Genomic DNA, 26,818 nt, shown 5'->3' with positions numbered 1-26,818 from the left:
ACGGGTGCATAAAAACACCGAGATGCACTCGGCCCGACCTCGTGTGTATTTTCATAGCAGCCCAGCCACGTGTGTGTCTCCCTGTACGCACGGAAGTGCCAGGTTTTCAAAAAGGGACGGGCGGGGAGTGAGATCTGAGTTGTGGGGGGGCCTGGCCAGCATGGGGTGAGCCAGCAGCCGGCCGGCAGGTACAACATACTTCTGCTCAGGAAGTTATGAAACAAACAAAAAAAAATTTGTTTACAAAATCCTCCACCCCCCCGGCCCGCACATGCATTTGCCGATATATAAAATCAGGTGCACGCGGTATCGTATTTTTGAGGTGTGTCGCCGTGCGCATAGTTATAAAATCAGCGTTTCTGTGTGCAGGCCGGGAACCGCACGCACGTGGACACCTATGCGCATGTTTAAAAATCCACCCCAAGTGAATTCTCTTGATCAAGCCTCCATTCTTCCTGAAGCCACAGAATAGCATTTTTTCCCAAAGTCTTTTTTTGCACAGGTTGACTTGAGGAGAGCGGGGATATGTTTGGTTTATTTTATAATTGACACAACTGGTTATGAAGCTAATAACGAGAACAAAGCAAAATGGATACATAATCACTTTTATGTCTACTGATGGATTTTATTAGGTTGATGCCAGAATTAAAGAATTTGTGAAGATGACGATATTTGGTAATAAAGAAGAATTGCCTGAATCACTGTTGCAGTGGCTCTCATCCAACTTTGTGAGCAAAAATAGCATCCAGGATTTGTTACAAGAGCTGGAGCTAAAAGTTCTCAAAAATATTACACACCACATCTCTATAACACAGCGCTTGCCAACTCCAGATGCCATGGCCAGTTCGGTAACTGCGGGCATTTCTGGCATTACAGAAGAGGTAAGCCTTTTACATAATCAGGGAGAGTTTATTTTCACTCAACGCACAATTAAACTCTGGAATTTGTTGCCAGAGGATGTGGTTAGTGCAGTTAGTATAGCTGTGTTTAAAAAAGGATTGGATATGTTCTTGGAGGAGAAGTCCATTACCTGCTATTAATTAAGTTCACTTAGAAAATAGCCACTGCTATTACTAACAACAGTAACATGGGATAGACTTAGTTTTTGGGTACTTGCCAGGTTCTTATGGCCTGGATTGGCCACTGTTGGAAACAGGATGCTGGGCTTGATGGACCCTTGGTCTGACCCAGTATGGCATGTTCTTATGTTCTTAGTACAGACTGTGAACATTGGGCCCCTCAGTCTCTATGGGAAAAACTTCTTACTTTTGTCTGCCTTGCTAGGTTGAATTTCTAACGTGGCCTACTATGACTTATAGGATTAGCAGGATCATAACTGTAATGTTATATCCTTTTCTTACTATTACTTTATTACTTTACAGCTACTAAGCTTTATAAGATTCTAACCTAACTAGCTTTTGACAAATGGTCTGTCTTACCTTTTGCATCAGATGAGCTTCTGGTTTTTAGGTATTCTTTCTGCACATGTTAGTGTGTTACGTGCCCTGCAAATGCCAGAAAGCACGATCTACCTAATACAGTAAATACAAGTTTTCTAATTGTGTACTTTGCGTGGGTCCATATTGCAAAGACATAATTTGATCATACAAAAGTGCAAGTCAGAAATGTAAGTTATTGCCTTTCATGTTCTCTCTTGGATGTAGTTTTTATATTTGCCAGGGGCAAGTAAAAATTTACTAGCCTGCAGGGGAAAAAATAATTGGGCAAAGTGTTCACGCTTTCAATTCACCTGTGTGGCACTGCGTACGGGAAGCACAGCAGCTCGAGCGCATGTCCCTCTGACTGTGCAGGACATCCCCTAAGATCCCCCAACCCCATGACTGAAACAGAAGTACTGGTCAAACACGCCAGCAGTATTCTGGCATTTTCCGGCCTAATGCAGAAAAATGGCTGGTCTAGGTCGCTGTGACCTTTGAGCCCTGCTTTTATGTAACTGTTCTAATAGGTAAATCTGACACTTGGAAATAATGGGGTTTTTTCCCCTCCCATTCACAGCAAGCGCACATGATTGTAAATAATGCACTGAAGCTCTATTCTCAAGACAGAATTGGTATGGTGGACTTTGCTTTGGAATCTGGAGGTGAGTTAGCAGGAAACACTTGCTCCATGTTCATCGCTACAGTTTTTTTTGTCCAGCTTTTTTTTTTTTTTTAAGTTCTTGCACTTGAATCCTTCCCCTGCATTGTCTTGTATTTTGAAGCATCTGAAAAATTGTCTAAACAGTTGTATTTCCTCAAAGATAGCACATAGGCTGCAAAAATTCTTCTTTTGCCAGGTTAGAATCTTGATTTAAATTTTTAAAATAGCTTAACACTTTACATTTAAAAGTCAGTTAAGGAAATACATGAGGGTTTTCCCAAAGACTTTTAGTTGCATTCTTAACTTCATAGTTGATGTGGAGCAGTTTTGGAAGGATTTCAGTAATCAGAGGCATTCCATTCTTGGCATGACGCGTTCACATTCCATTCATCCGGAAAGGGTAATACGAGTTCTGTTATCAGAAGATTGATGCAACCAGCATTTAAAGAGAAACAAAACCCAGCTTGTTTGAACAGATTCCATCAGAATATGCAAGCTTTTGAAGCTGAAAGAAAAATGTAGCTTAATTTGTAATCTTTGGGGGAGGGGAGAGTGTGTAACAGAAGTTTGTCTTCAAAGAGAGATGTAGTAAACGTTCGCTCATTTTTTACCTTTTAAGGTGGCAGCATTCTTAGCACTCGCTGTTCGGAGACCTACGAGACCAAAACAGCGTTAATGAGTCTCTTTGGAATTCCTCTCTGGTACTTTTCCCAGTCTCCCCGAGTCGTAATTCAGGTAAGGCATGGAAGAAATGGATCTGTCCAATATGGACCCAGCAGTGATATATGGTGGTGTGTGGGTTTTTTTTGGGCTTTTTTTTCTCACTTTATTTTTATTGAAATTATTATTATAACACAAGAACCCTTGTAACAGAAAATCTGAGAGGAATTCATAAGTGATTATACAATACTCTTACGACATAAGAAATATATTCATGAATAAAACAAAAAAAAACCCCTCTCATATTAAGGGAAATAAGAGGAGACCAAGACGAATGAAGCACGAAACAAAAAGTAATACAATCAAAAAAGAAAAAAACTGGGAGGAATATTGTCACATTGTACTTGCCAGGGGGGTACAAAACACTGGCCAATATTAGCCAGAGAATCTAAATAAGATCTCGGTTGAGATGGTTTAAAGTAAGCATATTTTGCATTTGCATGTTTAACCATACATTTACAAGGATAGCAAAGAGTGAGCTGTGCTGCCAATGCTAAAACCTCCGAATGCATAGCCAGAATTTTTTTTCTCCGCTCCTGAGGTGCTCTTGCAATATCCAAAATTTTCTGATCATAAAATAAAGATCTATTTCGAAGAAAAGTCTCAAAATGGAGTCACGATCTTGCACAAAGGCAAAAAGGAAACCAACAAGTTCCTCTCTTAGACACTTGTAATATGTTACGAAGTCTCCAGGAATTCAGGTAGATTTAAGCTAACGTTTTCTGCAGAACTAGAAAATAGTAAGCCATGCCAGTAGGTGGTGTGTAGCCTCAGGAGGAATCTTAAGAATATCATCGGCAACGTATTTTGTAAAAGAGATTTCCCTGTACGTACCCGGATCAGTCCAGACTCCTGGGTTATGCCCCCCCTCTAGCAGATGGAGACAGAAGTTTACAAACAAAACTCCGCCTTATCTAGGCTGGTGCCACCTACAGTCTGGCAGTCTTCTTCTGTCTCCTAGCAGGTGGAGAGGGTGCAAAACCTGCAGTCTGGATTGAGGCCTAGTGTAAAAAAAAAAAAAAAAATATATAGATATTGTGAGTTAATTTTGGTTCCTAGGGGTTTCCTTGGATTTTTGGTGAAAGCCGGGACCGCAGTTGTCTGCCTGCAGGTCCGGTTGGTCTCCTCCCGGTGAGTGGTGAGGTCCCGCTGGGGCCATCCCCCCGGGGAGTTGAGCGCGTTGAGGGTGGGCTACGGGGCCCTTGCCAGCGGGGTGTTGTTGGTCATTAGCCTGGGGGTGATACCGGGGAGCTCGGTTCACTCCCCCCAGGTGGACCCGGAGCCGGCGGCGAACGGTAAAGAAAAAAAAAAAAAAAAAGTTGTTTTTTGTTTCTTGCCTGTGTTGCTTTCTTGCTCTTCTCTCCCTGTCCGGGCTTCTTGGTTCGCGAAGGGGGGGGAACGCGAGAGGCGCCACGGTTTGTTGTTCTTCTGCTTCGGGGGTTGTTTTCCTCAGCATGCCGCGGCGATCCGTCTGTCGGGCCTGCGGGGCGGCCCGTCGCCTCTCCCGGGACAGCCTTTGTTCTGGCTGCGTTTCAGGAGGTGAGGGCGTCTCAGCAGGGCCTGTGGCGATGCGGCAGACGCATACAGCGGCTCCGGGGCAGAAATCGGGGGCAGCAGGTCCATTCCCGCGGAGCGCGGGAACGGGCGCCATTTTGGAGGCGCTTGCCTCAGGGGCGGGAAGATCCGCCATTTTGTTGCCGGCGGCGGCAGCTCCGGCGGCGTGTGAGCCGGAGGATTTGCCTCCGGCCCTGTCCCCGCAACGGAGGGTCTCCGAGGGGGACCAGTCTCCGGTTGATAGCGATCCGGAAGGGGATCCGGATCGCAGCTCCTCTGACTCCTTCACATCTGAGTTTGTGCGGGTGATGCACAAAGCTTTCGAGGCGCGGCGGCAGGCCAGAAAGCGTGGCATACATGGTTTGGATCGGGGTAAGGTGTCCAGTAAGCGGGCCCGGCCTAGCCAGGTAGCGGAGATCCCGGGGGGAACCCGCCCGCTCCGGTTGGGGGTCCCGCGGGGGGGCGCTTGACCCGGAGTCCGACTCCGAGGATCTGGAGGAGCCAGATCCGCCGTCTCAGCTGCGTGGTGTTGATGGGGAAGGTGAGCAGGGAGCTGATGGTTTGGGCGGTCCCTAGACGGCGGTGGGGGATGACCCCAAGGTGGTGCGTCTGTTTCGGCGCGACGAGTGGGCGCCGTTGATTCCTGCTATCCCCGTGGTTTTGGGGTTGCGGGGACCGCCAACGGCTTTCCGTTCAGCTTCGGATTTGCTCTTTAAGGAGTGGGACACTCTTGATCTGGGGCTGAAGTTGGCCAAGGCCATGGACAAGCTCTATCCCCTGACGGAAGACGCGCTCGAGCTGTTCAAAGTCCCGAGGCTAGACTCGGCGGTGGCGGCGGTGACGAAGCGGGCCACCATCCCGGTAGCGGGTGGAACAGCTCTTAAGGATCTGCAGGACCGTAAGCTGGAGGTGCAGCTTAAGAAGGTCTTTGAGGTGTCTGTCTGTAGTAATTTTTCCCTGCGCGCGGGGCTCAGATGGGCTCAGCAACTATCGGCTAACGAAGCGCTCTCGCAGGAGGAAGCGCTGCAGGCAGCTCGCTTGGAGGCGGTATTGCCTATAGCGCGGATGCTTTTTATGATTTGCTCCGTACTTCAGCGCGGGCAATGGTTTCTGCGGTGGCTGCAAGGTGGTTGTTATGGCTGCGGCACTGGGCGGTGGCTGCGGCACTGGGCGGTGGACGTCTCGTCGAAGGCTCGCTTAGGCTCTCGGCCGTTTAAGGGTCAGCTGCTTTTTGGCAAGGAGCTGGAGGATTTGATTGAGTCATTGGGCGAGAACAAGGTCCTTCGGCTGCCGGAGGACAGGCCACGGTCTAGGGGGAATCCGGCCGCGCGGGGTAGGTTCCGTGGTGGGCGTAGACCCCGTAATGCGCGGGGTTCGGTTTCCTCATTCCGCCATAATGCGTCACGGCAGCAATTGTACACGCAGTCCGTTCGCGGGCGCAGGGTTGGCAGACCCGGGGCCGGGACCGGAACCCCGGGCGGTAAGCCTTCCCAATGATGGGCTGCCGGTCCACTCCCCGGTTCCGGTGATAGGCGGCAGGTTGGCGCAGTTCGCCGGGGAGTGGGCCAAGATCACGTCGGATCAGTGGGTGCTGGACGTGATAAATCGCGGCTATGCGTTAGATTTTGCACAGCGGCCCCGGCCTTGTTTCATGGTGTTGCCCTGCGGTTTTTCCGAGAAGCGTCGGGTGTTCAGGGGCACAATTCGGCATCTACTGACGTTAGGCGCGATCGTTCCAGTACCGTTCCACGAGATGCGAGGCGGCCGGTATTCAATTTACTTCCTGGTGCCAAAGAAAGAAGGCACCTTTCATCCGATCTTCGATCTCAAAGGCGTAAACAAGTGCTTGCGGGTACCACGGTTCCGCATGGAGACGCTACGGTCGGTCGTTGCATCGGTGCATCAAGGGGAGTTTCTCGCGTCCCTGGATCTCACGGAGGCGTATTTGCATATCGGAATTCGCACGGATCACCAACGCTACCTACGGTTCGCAGTGTTGGGGCAGCATTTCCAGTTCCAAGCCTTACCATTCGGTTTGGCGACAGCCCCGCTGACTTTCACAAAGATCATGGTGGTGGTAGCTGCGCACCTTCGCAAGGAGGGGTGTCTGGTCCATCCGTGTCTGGACGATTGGTTGATTTGAGCAAAGTCCGAGCGTCTCTGTCGGTTGGCGGTACACCGCGTGGTCGGGTTGCTGCAGAGCCTTGGTTGGGTAAGCAATCGGGCCAAGAGTCGGCTGGAACCGTCGCAATCCCTGGAGTTTTTGGGAGCCCTGTGCGACACAAGCCGGGGCATGGTATATCTGACGCAGGAGCGCAGAGACAAATTACAGTGGCAAGCCCGACGCTTATTAGCCAAGTCCATGCCGGTTGTCTGGGACTATCTACAGTTGGTAGGGTCTATGACTTCTACGCGAGAATTGGTTCCCTGGGCGTTCGAGCATATGCGGCCCTTACAATTAGCGTTACTCTCCCGTTGGAACCCGGTGTCGGAACAGTTCCAGCTTCCACTGCCACTGCCGCAATCCGCCCGCTCCAGCATGGCCTGGTGGCTTTGTGCCAGCAACCTAGCCAAGAGGATCTCGCTGGCAGTGCCCTCATGGATGGTGGTTACCACGGATGCCAGCCTGTACGGATGGGGTGCGGTGTGTCTCCGAAAGTCGGTACAGGGCACATGGTCCCCGAAGGAGGCGTCGTGGTCCATCACTCGGTTGGAGACCAGGGCGGTGCGGTTAGCCCTGCGGGAGTTGTTATCATTAGTACGAGGCAGGGCAGTTCGGATTCTGTCGGACAATGCCACAGCGGTGGCCTACATCAACCGTCAAGGCGGCACCAGAAGTCTACCGGTGGCCGTCGAGGCGCGACAGCTGATGGCATGGGCCGAACGGCATCTTCAGTGCATAGCGGCATCTCACATTGCGGGAGTTGAAAATGTTCAAGCGGATTTCCTGAGTCGCAATCGGCTAGTTCCCGGCGAGTGGGAGCTCGCGGATGTAGCGTTTCAGAGCATCTGTGCCAGGTGGGGAACACCGGTTCTAGATCTGATGGCGACGTTCAAAAAGAAAAAAGAAAAATGCCAAGGCCCCGCGATTCTTTGCCCGCCGCCGGGAAACGGGGGCGGAAGGGGTCGACGCCCTCGCGTTGCCTTGGCCGACAGGGGTACTCCTTTATGTCTTCCCTCCGTGGCCCCTTATCGGACGCACGCTGAGGCGCATTGAGCTTCATCCGTCGCTAGTGATTCTAGTCGCACCCGAATGGCCGCGCCGGCCGTGGTTCGCGGGTCTTCAGAACTTGAGGTTGGAAGCTCCTCTTCGGTTTCCATATGTGCCGGACCGTCTGCATCAGGGTCCCGTTTGTTTCGACCAGGTCGGATGTTTTTGTCTAGCGGCATGGCCTTTGAGAGGCGTAGGTTGAAGAAACGGGGATACTCGGATGCGGTGGTCACGACTCTGTTGCGGTCGCGCAAGCCTTCCACGTCTCTGGTGGGTGTGCGTGTATGGTCGATCTTTGAGTCGTGGTGCCTGGCGCAGGATATTCGGCCAGCGCAGGCCTCGGTGCCCGAGGTGTTGTGTTTTCTACAAGATGGTTTGGCTAAGGGCTTGTCTTGCAGTTCGCTTAGGGTGCAGGTGGCGGCCCTTGGTTTGCTGCGAGGACAGGTCCAAGGAATGACCTTGTCTTCGCACCCGGATGTCATTCGTTTCCTCCGAGGGGCTAAGCAATTGCGTCCTCCGTTCCGTTTTTCGTGTCCATCCCGGAGTTTGAATCTGGTTCTCAAGGCTTTATGCTCCGTGCCCTTCGAGCCTGCCCGCGGAGCTACCGTGAAGGACCTCACGCTGAAGGTGGTCTTTCTAGTGGCTGTTGCGTCCGCAAGACGGGTATCGGAGCTTCAAGCATTGTCGGGTCGGGAACCCTTTTTGGAGAATTACGGATTCGGGAGTGTCGCTTCGTACTGTGTCTTCCTTCTTGCCTAAGGTGGTATCTGCTTTTCATCTATATCAGACGGTGGATCTGCCTTCGTTGTCGGAAGCTGATACGTCTCTTCCAAATTATAGAGACTTGCGGAGGCTGGATGTGAAAAGAGCCCTGTTACGTTACCTAGAGGTAACGAACCCCTTTCGTAGGACTGATCACCTTTTTTGTCCTGTCCACGGCGCGGCCAAGCGGTTTCCAGGACTACAATTGCCCGTTGGTTGAAGGAGGCAATTGGTTCCGCGTGAAGGCTCATTCTACGCGTTCTCAAGCAGCCTCCTGGGCGGAGTGCAGCCAGGTTTCCGCAGAGGATATTTGTAGAGCGGCGACCTGGAAGTCATTGCATACCTTTGCTCGTCATTATCGCCTGGATGTTCATGCATCAGGTAACGGCAGTTTCGGGTCTGGGGTACTTTGAGCGGGACTCTCCGGTTCCCACCCTGTTTAAAATAGCTCTGGTACATCCCAGGAGTCTGGACTGATCCGGGTACGTACAGGGAAAAGAAAATTAGGTCTTACCTTAGTTAATTTTCGTTCCTGTAGTACCACGGATCAGTCCAGAGTCCCACCCGTCGAGTCTGCTGTGATGAAGGTGAGTCTGATAGCGAGACGGTGGGGTTTCCTATCTTTCCGTTTTGTATCGGTTTCTTCAATTTTCTCTGGTTCGGGTCCCGCTTGGGGGATAGTTGAGCCACTAGTTTTGGTTGGTTGATTACTGTATATAGTTCATTTGTGTTAATTTTGGGGCTTCATCTGCTTTGACATTAAGTAAGACTGCCAGACTGTAGGTGGCACCAGCCTAGATAAGGCGGAGTTTTGTTTGTAAACTTCTGTCTCCATCTGCTAGAGGGGGGGCATAACCCAGGAGTCTGGACTGATCCGTGGTACTACAGGAACGAAAATTAACTAAGGTAAGACCTAATTTTCTTTTATCAGGGGAATTCAAAACAGGAAAATTCAGAGCCCTTAAGTTCACATATCTCAGTGAGTCCTTCATATTCTCCAACTTTTTAGTATTGGATCATTTCACTTTGAAGCAAGTTAACTTGCGTGTTTTGAAAGATGGTGACTTTTATCCAAATCCTCAATCTTTTCTTTGTGAGAGGCAGTAGAAATTTCTGAACTCTGTATGCGCTGATTAATATCTAAGGTGGCATCCGCCAACGAAGAGAGAATTTTTTCCAGGGAAACCAAGGCGGACCATACAGAGCCTAAAGTTTTATTACTGAGGGTTTATCCAGAGTCACTCTGTGAATAACTCTCTCACCCCGTCTTCACCGCGGTAACTTCCCCCACCAAAGGAGTCCAGGCCTGAGGCAGGGATCTTTCCAGCGCGGCTCCCTCCAGAGATACCCCACCGGGGCTTTCTGACAGAGGCAAAGACACTGCACCGGTGCCCCGCATACCGGAAACGGAGGCCTCCCCAGCCGCACCTCGATTCGGCCATCCTGCAGACGCACCAGGAAGCAAAACCTCTGCCAATGATGTCATCCGAAGGGGGGAGGAAGGGGCTCAAAGAGGTCGCATCCTCCGGCGAAGCTACTGCACACTCGAAAGTTTGCTCGGCAATGGATCCTGCTCCCGGAGTAATCTGCGACAAAGGGGTGAGAAACTCCACCATGGGGAGAGGCTGGAGTAATCTCCCTGATTTTCCCTTTACGTTCAATTGGGAGTAATGTTAGTAACAAAAGAAAAAAAATGACAGCAGAGGAGCGCTCACAACTGTACCCATCCCAGTAAGACGCCATTTGGCTCCGTGTTTTTAGACTTTGACAAGACAGTTTTCAAGCTCTCTGCTGGCACGAAGACCATGTGTACGTTTCTGCTTTGTATAGGTGCAAATAGTGCTTGCGGTCACTTGCACCTGCTTCTTCTGTGGGTAGATTTTTGCTGGGAAAGTGTGTGATGGTTTGAAAAATAGGCAGTCCTTCCCTGACCTAAACTCACCCCCCCCTGGAATGCAGCTGAGAGTACATCTTCCATGGAACAATGCGCCAGCGTTTAACCATGTTGAGGAAAGGCACTTATTAGATAGCTGGTAAACACCTTTTTTTTTTCTCTCATGTAATTCACATTGAAACGTGTTCTCTGAGTGGCTTTGATTGCATTATAATTTACTTCTCGTATGCTTAGTGTGCTGTGCAAAAGTTACCAAAAAGCCTTTTATGAATCTGATGGGGATAATTATATCAAAGCAGTAGGGTTGCTGGCAGGACTATTGTGGCCCATCTGGTCTGCCCATCGCACTCCTCGGCAACACAATCCCTACCACTCCCTCAGAGATCCCCTGTGCATATCCCATGCTTTCTTGAATTTGGATACTGTCCTTGTCTCCTGCACCACCCCTAGGAGGCTGTTCCATGCGTCCACCACCCTTTCTACAAAGAAATACTACTTTTGATTACTCTTGAGTCTACCCCCTTTCACCCTCATCCCAGATCCCATAGAGAAGATCCCTTTCTTGTGGCTCCCTCATAGGGGATGGATAAGTGGTGGGTTTTCAAGAGTTCACCTGGCTAAAAAAAAAAACAAAACAAAACTGTCTCCCTTTTATTAAGGACTTGGGGATACTCATAAAGCTTTCTGAAAGTGTAAACTGTTCCCTATCTATCTAGGGCAATTAATAAAGGAATTTTTAAGGACTTCCGGCTATCCCTTGTTTTATTCCTTCCCCTATCTATCTGTTCCACTCATGATTTTATAAACCTCTTATATCCCTGCTCAGTCCTCTCTTCACTAAGCTGAAGAGCCCTAACCTGTTTAACCTTTCTTTTGTAAGAGAGCTATTCTATCCCCTTTCTTTATTGCCCTTCTTATTGCCTTTTTCTAGTTCTCTTATCTTTTTGACATGAGGTGACCAAAGCTCTAGGCAGTACTCAAGGTGCAGTCACACAATAGATCTGTACAGAGGGATTATGCTATTCTCAGTTCTGTTCTCCATTCTTTTACAGATAATACTGCATATTCTATTTGCTTTTTTAACCACTGCTGCACACTGAGCTAAGGATTTCAACATTGTCCACTAGGATACCAAGATCCTTTTATCTGGATGCTGACTTCTAATTGAAACTTGACATTGGGAACCTATAGTTAGGATTCTTTTTCCTTAAGTGCCTCACTTTGCACTTGTCTACATTCAGTTTCATCTGCCATTTAGATGCCCAGCTTTCAAGTCTGACAAGGTCCTTTTGCAGTTCCTCAGTCTGCTTGTGTGTTAATGACTTTGAATATTTTGTTGTCTGTAGATTTGATCACCTCACTCTTTGCTCCCTTTTCCAGTTCATTGATGAATAAGTTAAAAAAAACCAAAATAAAAACCAGCCCCAGGACAGCTCCTTGAGGCACTCCACTATTTCTCTCGTTCCATTGGGGAAACTGACTATTGTCTACTGTTTCCTATCTTTTAACCAGTTACCTATCCGCAGCAAGATCTCACCTCATATCTCATGACTTTATAATTTCCTGAAGAGTTTTTTGTGAGGGACTGTATTGAATGCCTTCTGACAGTCCCAATACACTATGTTGACTGGTTCACCTCTGTCCACATGCTTATTCGCACCTTCAAAGAATTGTAATAAATTAGGATGGCACGACCTCCCTTTGCTAAATCCATACTAGCTCTTCACCATTAAACCATGTTCATCCTTGTGTTTAGTAACTTTGTTCTTAGCAATAGCTTCCATCATTTTATTCGGCACCTATGTCGGGCTCACCAGTCTGCAGTTACTCAGGTCACCCCTGGAGCCTTTTTTGAAAGTTGGCATTACATTGGCTACCATTTAGTAGTGCTGGATGTACGATCTTGGAGCCCATAAGCAAGGTTGCAAAGTGGGGAAAGTCTGCCCCTCTGTTCCCACCAGAATGCCATAGCAGAGCCCCTTTGAAGTGGATAGCAGGAGCACATCTCTTGGCCTGGGTATTTGGTGCCTTCAAAATTTGGCATCCTAGGCAATTGCCTATGCCTAAATCCGGGTCTGTCCTCCATTCCTCAGATACAGAGGCAGATTGGAATTAGAAGTTACAGTTTACCAATAGCAGGTCTGCAATTATATATTTGCGTTATTTTAGAACCCTGGAATGAATACCATCAGGACCCAGTGATTTGTTACGATTTATTTTGTCAGTTTACAAATTACTAATCTTACAGTTCCAATTTCTTTGGTTAAGATAAAGGTGTCCTAGAAAACAGTAAATTGATTAAAGTTGGACAGTGATAATGAATATCCCCATAGAATTTGCAGTCTGTTCACAGAGCTGTAAGCTTATTTTGAAAGAGTTTCTGTTTGAAAATGAGAAGCCCAATACACATTATCGAAGGAGGTGCAAAGATTGTGCCAGAAAGTATATGTGCCGATTTGCAAATGCAATCACTGTGCATACTTTCCCTCCTCCAATCTAACCCTGTCCACTTTTACCTACAGTAAGGAATAATCAAAATATATTTTATGCAGGTAAATACACATCTGCATAAAAGCCTTTGATTATTGTCCCCCATAGTCCTTCAAGGTTATAGACCTGACTTTGGGGCTCCAATAGTTGATTTACTCTAGTGGGGTCATCTCTTCAGATATGTTTATCCCCTTTCCAGAGTTAAGTGTAAACCCTTTTGCTGCCAGGTTGAACTAGAAATGTCTGTTAAATAGTGGCTGTGCTGCAGTTTATCGAATGTGTAGTAATTACCATAGCAACGTCCCCTGCAGAGTACACACATGCTGTTCTCGGTCCATAAAAAGACACATTCAGGAATAGTTTTACTAAAAATAAAAATCCTGAGGAAGTTGGTTGATAGCAGGCTCAAGTACAATGTGTCCTTCCCCCACCCCATTATCCCGCGGGTCTTGTTATTGGGGGGGGGGGGGGTTTGATCCAGTTTTGGTTTGGACAGAGGCTGACTCTTAATCACGATCCTTTGACAGTTTTGAAGCAGAGCGTTGATGTCTTACATTTCAGCCGGGCACTTTTTAGTTTAAGCAAATAGCCCCAGTTATTTTAAGACTAGAGCGAGTAATATGACTTGTATGCTTTTTTTTTTTTCCCCTCCTCTTTTGCTGCTTTGCTGTATTCCATCACAGACTTCTCTGCTGCTTTTAATGCTGATTGGGTTTCCTGAAATCCCATTGTGCGAATTGGTGTTTGTTAAATAAAACTTGGATGCGCACTTAACACCCATCCTACTGAATCTCTCAAAATATTGTTCGGTTCAGAATTTTTGCTGTCTATAGTGTGCCCACAACAACGCACAATCCTCTGTGCATGAGTTTGGCCCTTGTTTTGTATTTCTTCCAGGCCTATGTTCAGGGCTGAAACACAGAGCCAGATATTTTAAGCGCATGGAGTACCTTAATATAGGCAGCTGCTGTAAGTTAGGCACCTATATTTGACTGATCTAAGGTGCCTTAACATTAGGCTGAATTTAGGAACCTAATGAGGTTATGAGCTCACAGATTGTAGGAGCAGCCTATGAACCAGGGAAGCCATTGTAGGAGGTGCCTAAAATTAGGCCAGCTATAGCCTCACCTGCGTTAGGCTCCTAGTGCTGGAAATCAGGCTGTCTGGGGGTTTTTTTTTTTCCTTTCTTTTGCCTTTATTTATTAGGCAATAATAAGTAGATTTAAAAACCGAAGTCAGCTCTTGCAGTCAAGGGTAATTACCTTATTATGGAGTCCATCACTTTATGGACTTTCAAGTGTATGAAATGGAATTTTAATTAAAAATACTAAAAAGAAAAAAATCATGGCTGACTGAATCCTAACTTGTAACCGTGAAGTCCCGCCACAGATATGGCCTGTTATAGTAGACAAAAGCGCTCAGCTGTTTACGCGGGTAATTTTTCTGACTGCCTGCATTGCTGCCAGGTTAATGAGCCATGGATTTTGCACCAGTTTTCAAAGTTAAAGTAGGCACCTGCTTTCACTTTGACAGTTACCAGAGGAAAACTCCCCTTGCACGTTTATACCTGCTAAATTGTGCAGGCAATTTTCCTGAGAAGCCCTTGGTCCCATGCTTTAGAGCATTCGAAAAGTGCGTGCAGGTGCAAACTCACCTTTCAGACACACACAGCATTGCACTACCCAGGAAAATGGCGTGGGGAATGGAGGTTTGAAGAAATCGGAGAGAAAATATTCGGATGGTACGTAGTAAATGACAGCAAATGCGGACGAACTGGCCCAGACTGGGAATTTTGTCTGGTCTTCTACCCATTTGGCTAGATGAGCCTGTAAATTCCCCCATTGCCTAAACTAATACGAATACCAGTTCCACCCAACCTCGCAGCCCTCCTTCCACCATCAGCTGTCCCAGGTATCTTCTCCTCCTCCTGATGTTCATTTCTTTGTTTCCCCGGCTCATTAACAATTTACCACGGTGTTGATGTATATTTATGAATTTAATTTCTATTTTGTAGCCCGATATCTATCCAGGAAATTGCTGGGCATTTAAAGGCTCCCAAGGTTATCTTGTAGTTCGACTTTCAATGATGATCTACCCTGCAGCTTTTACACTGGAACACATACCAAAGACACTCTCGCCGACCGGCAACATCACCAGCGCTCCTAAGGATTTTGCAGTCTACGTAAGTCGCACGTGGTTCTGGAAATTAAGTCAGTAGAAATGTAAAGTATTAGATTTTTGTAGAAAGTAAAAGCTCTTAGAGCGGAGGCATGGCTTCATACCTGTTTGTTCATACCCAGGTGTCCAGATGTGAGCATTGCTATTAGCCACGCTGGTGTCAGATGGTCTGGGTGCAGCTTGGGGCAGCTTCAAAGTTCATTTTCCACAAGAGCAACTGGACCCAGTTGTCTCCCTTCATTTTTAATGGAATTAGAAGGAAAGTGGATGGGCTGTGTGACTGACTGGCTAGCAGACCGCCTTTCTCATTATTGTAGTCGCCCTCAGCTTGAAACTAAAGGGGGTACATCAACATCTGTACAGCTCTGAGGGTAGCACTGCCTAGCCGGCTTTTCATTGATAGGATGTACGAAGCTGCAGAAAGACAGCGAATGCACAAATTCCCTAAACACCATGGTCTAGAAACCGTGCATCAGGAACCTTTTTGGTTCTTCCCTGCCAGCCCCCCCCCCCCCCCCCCCCAATATGAGAACCAGCTGCCTCCTCAAAAATGTCTCTACCGTGAGCAGTTTTTCAGACTGATGGGCCAGCAGTTCTCATGTCGTGCACAAAGTTTTTGAAACTGCTCATGGAACAGATATTTGGGTGGCAGTGCCATGCCAACCTGTAGCGCTTTGCAGAATAGGGTGGCCAGCCACCGAGACATTCCCAGAATGCACGACAGCTGCACCAGTCATTAAGGTATTGACAAGGCCAGCCTTTTTCCATCTCCCTGATAGGCAGATCAGCAGGCCAGGGCGCACAGTAAGCGCACACACCCGGTCTCCACAGCTGCTGCTTCTCATCCTAGGCCTCTTGATTGCTGGAGGACGCGTGTTCTATGGAAGAAGAGCAGCTGAGGGGACAGGGATCACGTGCCCACTGTGTCCCTGCTGGCTTGCCACTACTGTGCCCGTATAATGTGCCTCAATAAACTGAGAGGGGAGAGAGCAATTTGAAGGGAAGCTGGAGGGAGGAACCTCCTGGAGAATGGGACAGGGAGAGAGATGAATGAGGACCTTGCTGTGTGAAGAGAGATTGGAAAGGAAACTAGTTAGGAGGAGGTGGAAAGGAACTTAAGAGATGGGGACCTTTTATTTTCAGTTTATTTTTTTTCTCCTGGGAATTTTAGTGTTTTGTTGTAACAAAAATATTTACCCAGAAAAATGATGCATTATTTCTGCCCAGTGATCTCTTGTTTTTGTTCATGCAATAAACACTAACGATGATCCAGGAAAATAAAATACGTGAAAAGGAAGGTCTATAGAGATGGGAGTAATTCCAGAGAAGAATGGATGATGAATACCTTGGAGAAGGAGGGGGAGAAAGGCTTGAATAGAGGGAGAAAAGGGAAAGATGAGACTGAGAGTGGGGAAAGAGTAGGAAGGATGATGCACTAGGATTTTTAAAATCCTAGATCTGCCCATGTCGTATGAAGTTGTCAAAACATTTTTTGACACATGGGACAATTGTGCATTCTGTTCTTGTTTAATCAGGACATGGGATAATTAAAAAAAAAAAAAAAATCAACTGTACTTTCTATAAGCAGGACACCTGGCCACCCTAAACCTGGCTGTCGGCAGTGTACAGAAAAGCAGTTTTTTTCTGCTTTTCTGTACACTTCCCCGGCACCGGCAGAAATTAACGCCTGCCTTTGGGCAGGCGTTAATTTCTGAAAGTAAAATGTGCGGCACCGGAGCGCACTGTACTGTATCGGCCTGTTACTGTTTGGAAGGTCATTCCCCACCCTGGCACCATGTAAAGCAGGCACTTGTTTCTAACAGACCTGATGCCCCCTAGTGGCCCATGGACATTGAGGAACAATTTAGGAGGAGCTCCCTGGAACTGTACAATTGACAGGTCATGTGATTAATAACATACTGCTGGGGAACAACGATTACAAGCAAATAATTACCCTTTTCCAACAATGGCTTAGGTATTTCTGTACTTAAATGTTAGTTCCTGATCACTTAAATGTTACTTTAATACAGGCTAATGTTCTAAATGTCATTAGTGTGGCTAAGCAGAGTACGTTTTTGTTTTAAACTAAGCTGCAGTCGGGAATGTATTGTGAATGCCCGAGTTTAAAGTCTTGAAAAGTGTTGTTCAATAGGACATTGCAATCAGAAAATTGATACAGGTTCAGATAACTTTATTAGCATGACAATTTTACATGTGCTGCCAAAGTAATATATAGAATAATTAAAGAAAGGGGGGGCAAAATGAGAAAATGATGCGGCAAACTCTCCGGTTTTAGGAAAACCTTACTGCAACTAATGTGAAGTAGTGTCCACTATTGTGTGCGTGTGTCATCAGTGAAAAGCACTCGTTTCTCTCGTTGCATCTGTCTACCTTCCCATCCACACACATCGAAGGCCCTCTCCAAGGGCAGATTTGGATAAAATTTGGCAGAAGTCTCTTAAACTGAGGCTTCAGCTCTCCTCCCAAATTTCATTCAGATCTGTCCATGGAGAACACCACCATAGATGTGCTGGAAGAGCAGGGCCATGCATGGATTTGCAGAAGCAGAAAGGCACCTTACTGTCGTGCTGCAGGCATGTACTGTTTCAGTTTAGAGTATTTTATGTTGACCTGAATGACCATTCTGATTACAGGGACTTGAAAATGAGTTTCAAGAGGAAGGAAAACTTCTAGGCCAATTTGTGTACAAGCAAAACGGTGATCCGCTGCAAACTTTCCGAGTGATGGTAAGCATGTTTCAGTAGAAAGTATTTAGCTGTAGTTCTCAGAGGACAGCAGGATGTTAGTCCTCGCACATGGGTGACATCATCCAACACCAAAAAATGTATGTCAAATTTCTAGAACTTTGATTTGGCACACTGAGCATGCCCAGCATGCCCTATACACTTGTCCACGCAGGGTCCCTCTCCAGTCTCTCTCTTTCTGCGGAGCTATTAAGCATCACAGTGTGAGTTTGGCTTTATGGCCTTTTGGAAAACTTTTTTTTTTTTCTCATTTTCTTGCTTTCCGTGGAGATTTTTGTTCACGATGTTTGTTTGACGCAGCGTCCCTCTTGATGCTTCCCCATAATGTTCCTATTCGGGGTTTTCAACGTTTCTGGTAAGTTTCCTTTCATGGTCAATTCCCTTGCAGCGGCAGGGCTTTGGTGCCTGCCAGCCATCAATGCCTGCTGCCTTTGATTTTTGTGGTCCTTTTATTTTGTCCTATCATGGCCATGTCCAGTTTTCGCCAATGCCCACGGTGCCCGAGGACCATGTTCATTATGGACACCATGAGATGTGTCCTCAGCCTGGGGGCATCGCATGATGTCTGGGGTTGCCGCTTATGTGCACAAACGACCTTGAAGGGACGACTTCAGCTCAACAAGATGGAGCAGCTCTTCGGGCCGAAGAAGACAGAGCCGGTGGCATTGACATCTAAGGAACTTGGAGCCGCACCAATGGACACCGTGCCATCAACATCGGTGGGACTGTTGACTCCGGTGCCCTCAGCGGACAGAGGCACCAGAAACCGACCAATCTCCAGGTCAAGGATATCTGGTTCCTCATTGGCCTCGGCACTAGGGAAGGACTGGGCCGAGCACAGAGGGAAGCCAAGGAAGCAATGGCACCGGTCCAGTCGATGCATGGTGCCGGGCACAGGGATGCACTGGCTCATGCCGCGATGCCCTGAAGAAACACTGTGGCGAGGAGCGCCAGTCCTCCATCAATGCTGGAGTCCGCAACAGTCTCAAGTCCTGATGCCAGTTACCGACCCACCTCATGGGTCCAAAGAGGATCTGGCCACCCCAACTTCCTCCCAGTCGGTGTTGGCATCAGCAGCGTTTGAGGAGAAGCTGGAGTGGCGAGTCCAGCTGGCGGTGGAATGGGTGCTGCAGAGCATTGGTCCTGTGGCATCAAAGGCACTGGAGCCAGTACCATCCATCCTGGAACTGCTGATGGAGAAGCTCAGTACTCTCATTGGTGCATTACTGACCCAGCTGGCGTCTGCTCCCAGGACAGCATCTGTGCCTAGCGGGCACTGATGCCTCCCCATACAGATACAGTGGTCGTTGCCGGTTCCTCCAAAAAGGAAGCTCCACCTAGGCCGGCAGAAACACTGAGGGCTGTAGCCCCCCCCCCCCCCCCCAATCCAGCTTTGCCAGTCCCTGCACCTCTGGACGAAGGCCAAGCACCTAGTGCCCCATCCCCTGTGGGTTACAGTGAGGATGAGGATCCCTATTATCCTTGGGGGTATGATATGAGTCCTCTGAGGGTCACCCCTCAGATCCTTTTGCCTCCAAAGGAAGTCTCTGCCTGAAGACTTAACCTTTGCAGGGTTTTTGAGGGTGATGGAGGAAGCCATCCCATGTCAGTTGCTGACAGAGGATGATGCTAGGCACAAAATGCTTGATGTTCTTCAGTTCATGGAACCTCCTAAGGAGATCGTGGTGGTCCCGGTACACGAGATCCTTAAGGATCTCCTACTGAGGATATGGGAACACCACTTTACAGTGCCTCCTGTTAACAAGAAAAATGACAGGGTATACCTCGTCCAGAAGGCTGCCAGATTTGATAAGCGTCAGCTTCCTCACCAATCGGTAATGGTAGAATCCGCCCCCAAGAGGGCCAAGCATTCTCTGACCCATTCCTTGGCATCCCCTGAGAAATACCACAGAGTGATGGAAGGAAGGTGTTTCAGGGGGCCATACTCATTGCCGTATTGCTTCCCTCCAGTTCTACATGAGCCAGTACTTGCGGAACATCTGGAAGCAGGTGCAGGAGATGGCCAAGCAGCTGCCTCAACAGCTGCAGGACACACTCCTATCACTGGTGCATAATGGTCTGGAATGCAGGAAACTTGAGGTATGAGCGACCTACGATGTTTTTGACACTGCATCAAGGATCTCTGCAGCAGGAATTGGCACCCACAGAATAGCATAGCTGTGGGGCTTGGATATCCGACTGGAGGTACAAGAACAACTCTCCGACGTGACGTGTACTGGGGAGAATCTTGTCAGAGAGGGTGAGGGATGCGGGGGCTCAGCTCTAGGACCACCATGAAACCCTCCAACAACTCTTCACCACCACTCCAAACCCATCTTCCTCTTCTAGGAGCCCAGTGAGAACGGGACAGAGGAAGTCTTTCTTTCACCAGAGGAAGTACTGTCCTCTGCCCCCCCCCCCCCCTCACTCCCATCAACACCATAAGGGCTCCCGTGACCATCCCAGGCAACAGCCACCAAGTCCCAGCCGGCGCTTCAGTCAACTCCAGGGACGGGGTTTTGGCTGGGTCATAGAGAGTGTAGGTCAGTCACCCATACCCGGGACCCTCCGGTCGGGGGAAGGCTGCGGTTCTTTGCGAACCAGTAGCCTAGAATAACCTCGGACCAGTGGGTTCTTTCCATCATCCATCAAGGGTACCAATTGAATCAATTGGGTGTCCCGCCAGTTTGCCCTCTGAGCCCATTTTTGGGGCCGGTAACACATCGGGAGGAACAACTAGCGGAGCTCTCTTACTTCTTAACAGCCAGAGCAGTCTATACAGTTCCACCAGGAAAAAGAGGGCAGGGATTCTACTCCAGGTACTTCCTGATTTCAGAGAGGTCAGGAGGACTCTGTCCCATCCTAGACTTATTTTATTTATTTATTTATTTATTTAACAGTTTTTTATACCGACCTTCATAGTAATAACCATATCGGATCGGTTTACATTTAACAGGGAATAACTGGAGTAACAATTCAAGTAAACGAGAGCTAAACAATAGGAGGGAATAAGTCAAAGTTACAATCAACAGGGAAAGAGAACTTGGAAGCTTGCGACAAGCTGGAAGGAAGATAAGGCAGGAGAAATATAAAGTGTTACCGTAGGGTGTACGGTTAAATGCTTAATAGGTGCTTTAACCTGGAAGAGTCAGAGTCCATTCTTGAGTGTAAATGCCAGGTCGGGTAAGAGTGAGGTCAAACTTAAGGTCCTTGAACAAATTTCTAAAAAAAGAAACATTCAAAATGGTTTCCCTGGGCACTTTGATCCCCTTTTACAAAAAGGGGACTGGCTATGCTCCCTCAATCTAAAGGACACATATACTCACATCGAGATCTTCCCCAGTCACAGGAAGTATCTCCAATTTGTGGTGGGAAAACAGCACTTCCAGTACCGGGTGTTGCCGTTCGGGCTAGCTTCAGCCCCACGAGTCTTCACAAAATGCCTGGCCATTGAAATTCCCAGGAAAAATAAAAACAAAGGTCCCTATGTATATCCCCAGCAGAGATTGATGGTGATCAGTTATGCAAAAATCTGTCCATGATTAGATTTTTCTTCCAAAAAATATTAGACCTGCAGAAATTCATTTTATTCAAAATTGTTTATAAACCGCTTTTACAACTAGGGTCAGTCAAAATGGTTTACAGAAGATATATACATAATAAAAACAAAATGATACATAAAGATAAAACTAATATAATACTAATGACAAACAAAACAAAGATAAAAATAATAAGGCCTCAACAAATCTGTAACAAATTTAAGATTGGAACAGAAGGCAATAGAAAATAAATTGGGGGGGATTCATTTTTCTTAAAATCTTTGGTATTAGTTATTTGCCTTAAAAAGTATAGGATAGAGTTCCAGAAAGAGGTGCCAGTGACTGAAAATGTACGTTTCCTGGTAAGATCACGCCTGGCTAATCCGATTGAGGGAACTTCAAGCAGGCACTTATTTAAAAGACCATAGGTGTCTATTGGGTTGATGCACATGAAGAGTGTACCCAGCCAAATGGAAGATTGTTTATGTATAAGATTATGAATAATGGATAGAATTTTATATTTAATCCTAAATCGAACAGGGAGCCAGCGTAAGGAGCATAAAACTTGGGGTGCTATGATGTTTCCTGGATGTACCTGTTAGGATACGGGCAGCAGTATTTTGAGTCAGTTGCAAGGGACGGAGAGTGATATCTGGAAGTCCGAGATATAAAGAGTTACAGTAGTCTTATCTGGTAAGTATCAAGGATTGTAGCACGGTACGGAAGTTGTTTGAGTAAAGAAGAGGTCTAAAATGCTTTAGCAGGTGAATTTTTTAAAAGGGTTTTTTTTTTTTTTTTTTTTTTTACTACTGTTGAGATATTGTTGGACATAGTTCAGAATCGAGAATTACCCTAAGGTTTTGGGCTTTCGTTATGAGGATGGAAAGCCCGCCAAAGAATTAAGTGTGAAGGCGGACTACATGCAGAATGTGGAATAGTGGACAAATGCAGAATTTCAGTTTTAGACATGTTGAGTTTGAGACGATTGTGAGATAACCATGTATTAACGGAATTGATATAAAGATGATGGACAGGGTATTGGGCCAGGAGGAACTGTAAGGGACAAAGAATTGAATATCGTCTGCATAAATTTTGAATTGTATGACAAGTCCGGCAAGCAGGTGGCAGAGAGGTAATAAGTAGATGATGAATAGAATGGCTGAAAGAGATGAAACTTGAGGAACACCAGAGGGAAGGGAGTACCATTCAGAGGAGTGAAAACCTATATTGATTTGTTGTGGGCGGTTTGATAAACGGGATTCAGACCAGTTAAGTACGGTGTCAGCTAGACTTTTTATAAACTTTTAGATTCTTGGCCAAGAGCATACATTTCAGTTTTCAAAACTCTTGGTGCTATCAGACTGACTTCCACAAGATCTGGTCTTTCAGTGCTGAAGGATTACATCAGTACTATGTGAAGTGAGATCCAGCAGCTTTTAAAGAAAATAATTTCATGTTGTGTTGTTGCAAAATCAGAAGAGGGCAATCTTGAGCAGCCCGCATTGTTGGCAGCATACGCCAGCATTTTAACCACCTGCGTTTGTTTTCTTTTCACAATTAGTCTTCAAAGGTTCGTGCCCTAAAAGTGCTGGCACACTGTGCACCTGCTCGTTATGCAGGAGGCAAAATAACATGCAGGTATTTTGAAAATTAAATTACCTGTACGTACCCAGATCAGTCCAGACTCCTGGGTTTTGACCTTATTTGTTAAGTGGTCGGCCATTGCCTGTGGGCCTTCGGGTTTTCTCTATTCGTTCTCAAGCTGCTTCCTGGGTGGAAAGTCATCAGGTGTCACCCGAGGAAATTTGTAGAGCGGCTACGTGGAAGTCGCGCCACACCTTTGCCAGATATTACCATTTGGATGTTCAGGCGTCAGGGACATTTGGAGCAGGGGTACTGCCAGCAGGCCTCTCCGGATCCCATCCCAAGTAAGTGAAGCTCTGGTACATCCCAGGAGTCTGGACTGATCCGGGTACGTACAGGGAAGGAAAATGAGTATTCTTACCTGATAATTTTCATTCCTGTAGTATCACGGATCAGTTCAGACTCCCACCCTATTTAGGGTCTTATCAGTTTGGAGAGTCCACGCTATTGTTTTCATGTGTAGTTCTTTTTCTTGCAGACCGGTTGCGTTAGTCTTCAGCCCTTGGGTGCTGATCCCATTTGGGGGTTACATGAGCCAGTTTTTCCAGTTGTTAGGTTACTGTATATAGATAGTTTGGGGGTTTTTAGACTGCATTCTGCTTTGACATTAAGTAATTCTGCCAGACTGTAGGTGGCACCAGCCTAGATAAGGCGGAGTTTGTTGCGAAGCTTCTGTCTCCATCTGCTGGGGGGGGGGGGGGGGAGAAACCCAGGAGTCTGGACTGATCCGTGTTACTACAGGAATGAAAATTATCAGGTAAGAATACTAATTTTCCTTTACCACATGGCATTTTACATGCCCAACCTGAATGCGCTGATAGGCATGACCCTCTTAACCCAGTATAGGAGCGTGCACTGTGGAAGCCCATGCATGTTGGCAGTGGGCCAGAGGAAGGCAGTTTTTGTGCCGGTCAGTTTAACTGCGTAAATGTGTTTCCAGAAACCTATCCACAATCTTGGGGCTTCCTCTCTCACTGGCACTTGAAGGATTAAATGCATTTTTTTTATATTTTTTCAGATTCTTATTTATATTTAACTTGGACTCTTCAATGCAAAATTCTACAATTTTCTTAGAGTCCGTTAATAGTCTGATTCATTGCATATTGGACCAGCATAAGAATTATGCAAAAACAATGATGTACATGACCTTTCGAGACTACATAGGTCCCATCTTCAGATGATGGCTAATGAAAGATTTTCACATAGTCCTCCACCCCAGACATTTAAAATATAATTTGTTTTAGGTGGAAAACGAAGATCCCTTCCAGATAGTGGAACTACGTGTTTTCTCTAACTGGGGCCATAATGAGTACACCTGTCTGTATCGGTTCCGAGTACATGGGAAGCCAAGCAAATGATGACAGCATGGCCATATGATTGTATGTTTTGCTATTTGTATATATCTGGAAGCCTGGAACACTGGAATTTTTCAGGGATAAGGAAGATAAGTGGGTACGTACCTTCAGGAACAATATTCCTTGTCAGCTGAAGGCAGAAAACTGATGTTCATGCTCACTGTTGCCAGTCAGCTTTACATATCTAATATGCCCATGCAGAAATGTTGCATGCAGCCTGCTCGGGTTCACAGAGAGCCAGGTAACAAATGGAGTATAACTGTTTTTTGTTTTATCGTTAAAAAAAAAAGGCAAAAATTAAAAATGAATAAAGCACTTGTTTTAGTTTTTATTTTACATTTAGTGTATTTTTTTTTTTTAAAGCAGCTTGGCAGATGTGAGCAGAATTAACTGCACTTAATTTGAGTTAGTGATCCCTGAAGATTGACTTTATAGCTGGCAGTTTTATGACTGTGTATATAATGTATATATATTTTGAACAGGGGAATATGGTATTAACCGTATCTATCAACATAAAAACCGTAGTGCAACATAATGGGGGAGGGAAGGGGGGGTTGGGAGGGAGGTTCGGCTATACTAAGCATAGTTGTGGGTATATGGTGATAAAGTGCGTATCACTAAAGGGAAGAGAAGAAAAACCCTTATGTTTATTCCAATAAACTGTTTCATGTTTCCTTTGACTCTGAGCCCCAAGAGAGAGAACTGGGAAGCAGGTCCTGATTGACTCTATCAGGAGGAGGAGGATGGGTGTTTGAGATCTGCTGGAAGGCGAAAGATTGCCTTCAGTCCGGCATATTTATATTTCTAATTTTCTTACAGCTGTTCTCCCTTCTTAAGTTTTCATTATGCTGCTTAGTGGTAACATTAGGGCATCAGAGTTTTTAAGGTTACGTTGAACTTCAAGGGAATAATATAAGCTTGCAAACCAAATCTTTTTCGAAGGGGGGGGGGGGGGTTGTAGCTGCTTTAATCCAAGGTGGAGGATCCAGTCTGTGGATCTGCCAACACCCAAACTAATTTTCGTTTTCTACAGCCTTTCTCCTTTCCCCCGGCTCTTCCCTGACTTCACTCTCACCCCCGCCCCACATGTAGGGCAGGTTCTGCAGAGGGTTCAAGGGAAAACTGGGAGAGAGAAATGTAACTGGCTGCGTGTGAGCTCCCGTAGAACAGGCATTTCATCACAGAGAGGTCTGGTCGGGTCATGGGACGGGCGCAATGTGACTACCACGACACTGACTTGAATAAAAGAACATCTGGTAGCTTGGAGACCCTGTCTACATTTCACTACCATGAAAATTAGTAACCCTCTGTTTTAGATAAGTTTGAAATTGTTTGTTGCCTTATTTCTACTTCCAGTGGAGTATTCAGGTGACACAGAAATATCTGCAGTTTTTCATGACTGTCCTTTTGGTTTGTTTTAGTTTTTTTTTTTTCTTTTCAAACTAGTCATCTATTTTTTATTTTTTTTTTGCTGCATGTTTTATGGTTTGTTTTGGCAGCAGATTACTTTCAACACTGCCCCAGATTAAACTATTAAGCAAAGACTTACTTTGTGCTGTTTTTCTCCAAGCATATTCTGAATGTTTTATTCCAAACCCCCCTATGAATGTATTTAAAAAAAAAAAAAAAAAGCACCAGCGTTCATTATATGAGTTGTTTCAGCTTGAAGTTCTTGTCACGTCTTTATTGTATCAAAGGCCCTGCCATGAAAGCTGGTGTTATCAGAAAAAGAGACGGTGATGGCACTGACGGTTCATGTATATTGCACAATAGTCCTCAAACATAGATTAAAAAAAACAAAAAACTCTGTGCATCCATGTTTGCTTACAAGCAGAACAAGTGGCCTATGCAGAAAAAAGTGAGAGAATATGTACAGGTATTGCATATAATTTTAAATCGGAAGCATATTGTAAACCTAAGTTAGGGGAAAATGCACATGGGAACATTTTGCATAACACTAATTTATTTTTAAAGAGACAGGACTTTGTGCAGTGTATTTTTGTAAATGCTTTTCAAACAATTTGTCTCTGGTGTGTTTTCCTCACTGCCACTAAACTGATGAGATGCTATTGAGATGTTTGAAGAATTTAATTTTTGAAAGAGCATGTAATATTTGAAGCCAGTAATAAACAGAGTATTTCTTTTCTGTATTAAGGCTGTTTCTTCTTTTTAGGAGACTAAAACCCTATCACTGAGTTCTCATCCCTTCTGATTCAGAAATTTTTAGCGAGTCTGATCTTTTTTTCTGCATGCACATTTATTTGAAGTTAAGCTATTCAAAAGCACTTTTCTGAAGTTGATAAAGTTATCCAGTATTTTTTTGAAACCAGAAATTACTATGCATCTTGGTATTTTAAAGCAGTATTTAATAGCTCAGTAATTGCTGGTACTTAAATGTTCCCTTCAGCACATACAGTGCCATCTTACTTGGGAGGAAAAAAATTCAGTCCAGATTTTGCACTGGAAATGATTTCTCTTTGGCATTGCTATAACCCCCTACTGCAGATAGTTGGTGGATAGAAGTGCTTCCCAGGCCTCTTCTGGAGGCACACCCAGCCAGTTGGGTTTTCAGGATTGCCAGGATGAATATGCATAGGAGAGGTTGG

The 26,818-nt window shown here is 46.1% G+C and overlaps 1 protein-coding gene across 17 annotated transcripts in view; it reads left to right on the top strand.

Moving 5' to 3' along the window:
* Window positions 1-26,362, top strand: part of SUN1 (Sad1 and UNC84 domain containing 1) — a 106,586-nt gene extending 80,224 nt beyond the window's left edge. For all 17 annotated transcript variants that reach the window (XM_029577084.1, XM_029577093.1, XM_029577086.1 and 14 more), the window contains 6 exons: window positions 633-881; window positions 2,017-2,101; window positions 2,720-2,835; window positions 14,746-14,913; window positions 17,564-17,656; window positions 24,102-26,362. In XM_029577084.1, coding sequence (XP_029432944.1) covers window positions 633-881; window positions 2,017-2,101; window positions 2,720-2,835; window positions 14,746-14,913; window positions 17,564-17,656; window positions 24,102-24,215 — 825 coding nt within the window. In that variant the 3' untranslated portion in view covers window positions 24,216-26,362. The remainder of the gene's footprint in view (window positions 1-632; window positions 882-2,016; window positions 2,102-2,719; window positions 2,836-14,745; window positions 14,914-17,563; window positions 17,657-24,101) is intronic.
* The last annotated feature ends 456 nt before the right edge of the window (window positions 26,363-26,818 follow it).

Source organism: Rhinatrema bivittatum, chromosome 14, assembly GCF_901001135.1.
Source record: "Rhinatrema bivittatum chromosome 14, aRhiBiv1.1, whole genome shotgun sequence".
In the NCBI taxonomy this organism is placed as follows: Eukaryota; Metazoa; Chordata; class Amphibia; order Gymnophiona; family Rhinatrematidae; genus Rhinatrema; species Rhinatrema bivittatum.
The sequence above is the reverse complement of the archived record's forward strand: the minus strand, read 5'-3'. Positions and strand labels throughout refer to the sequence as shown.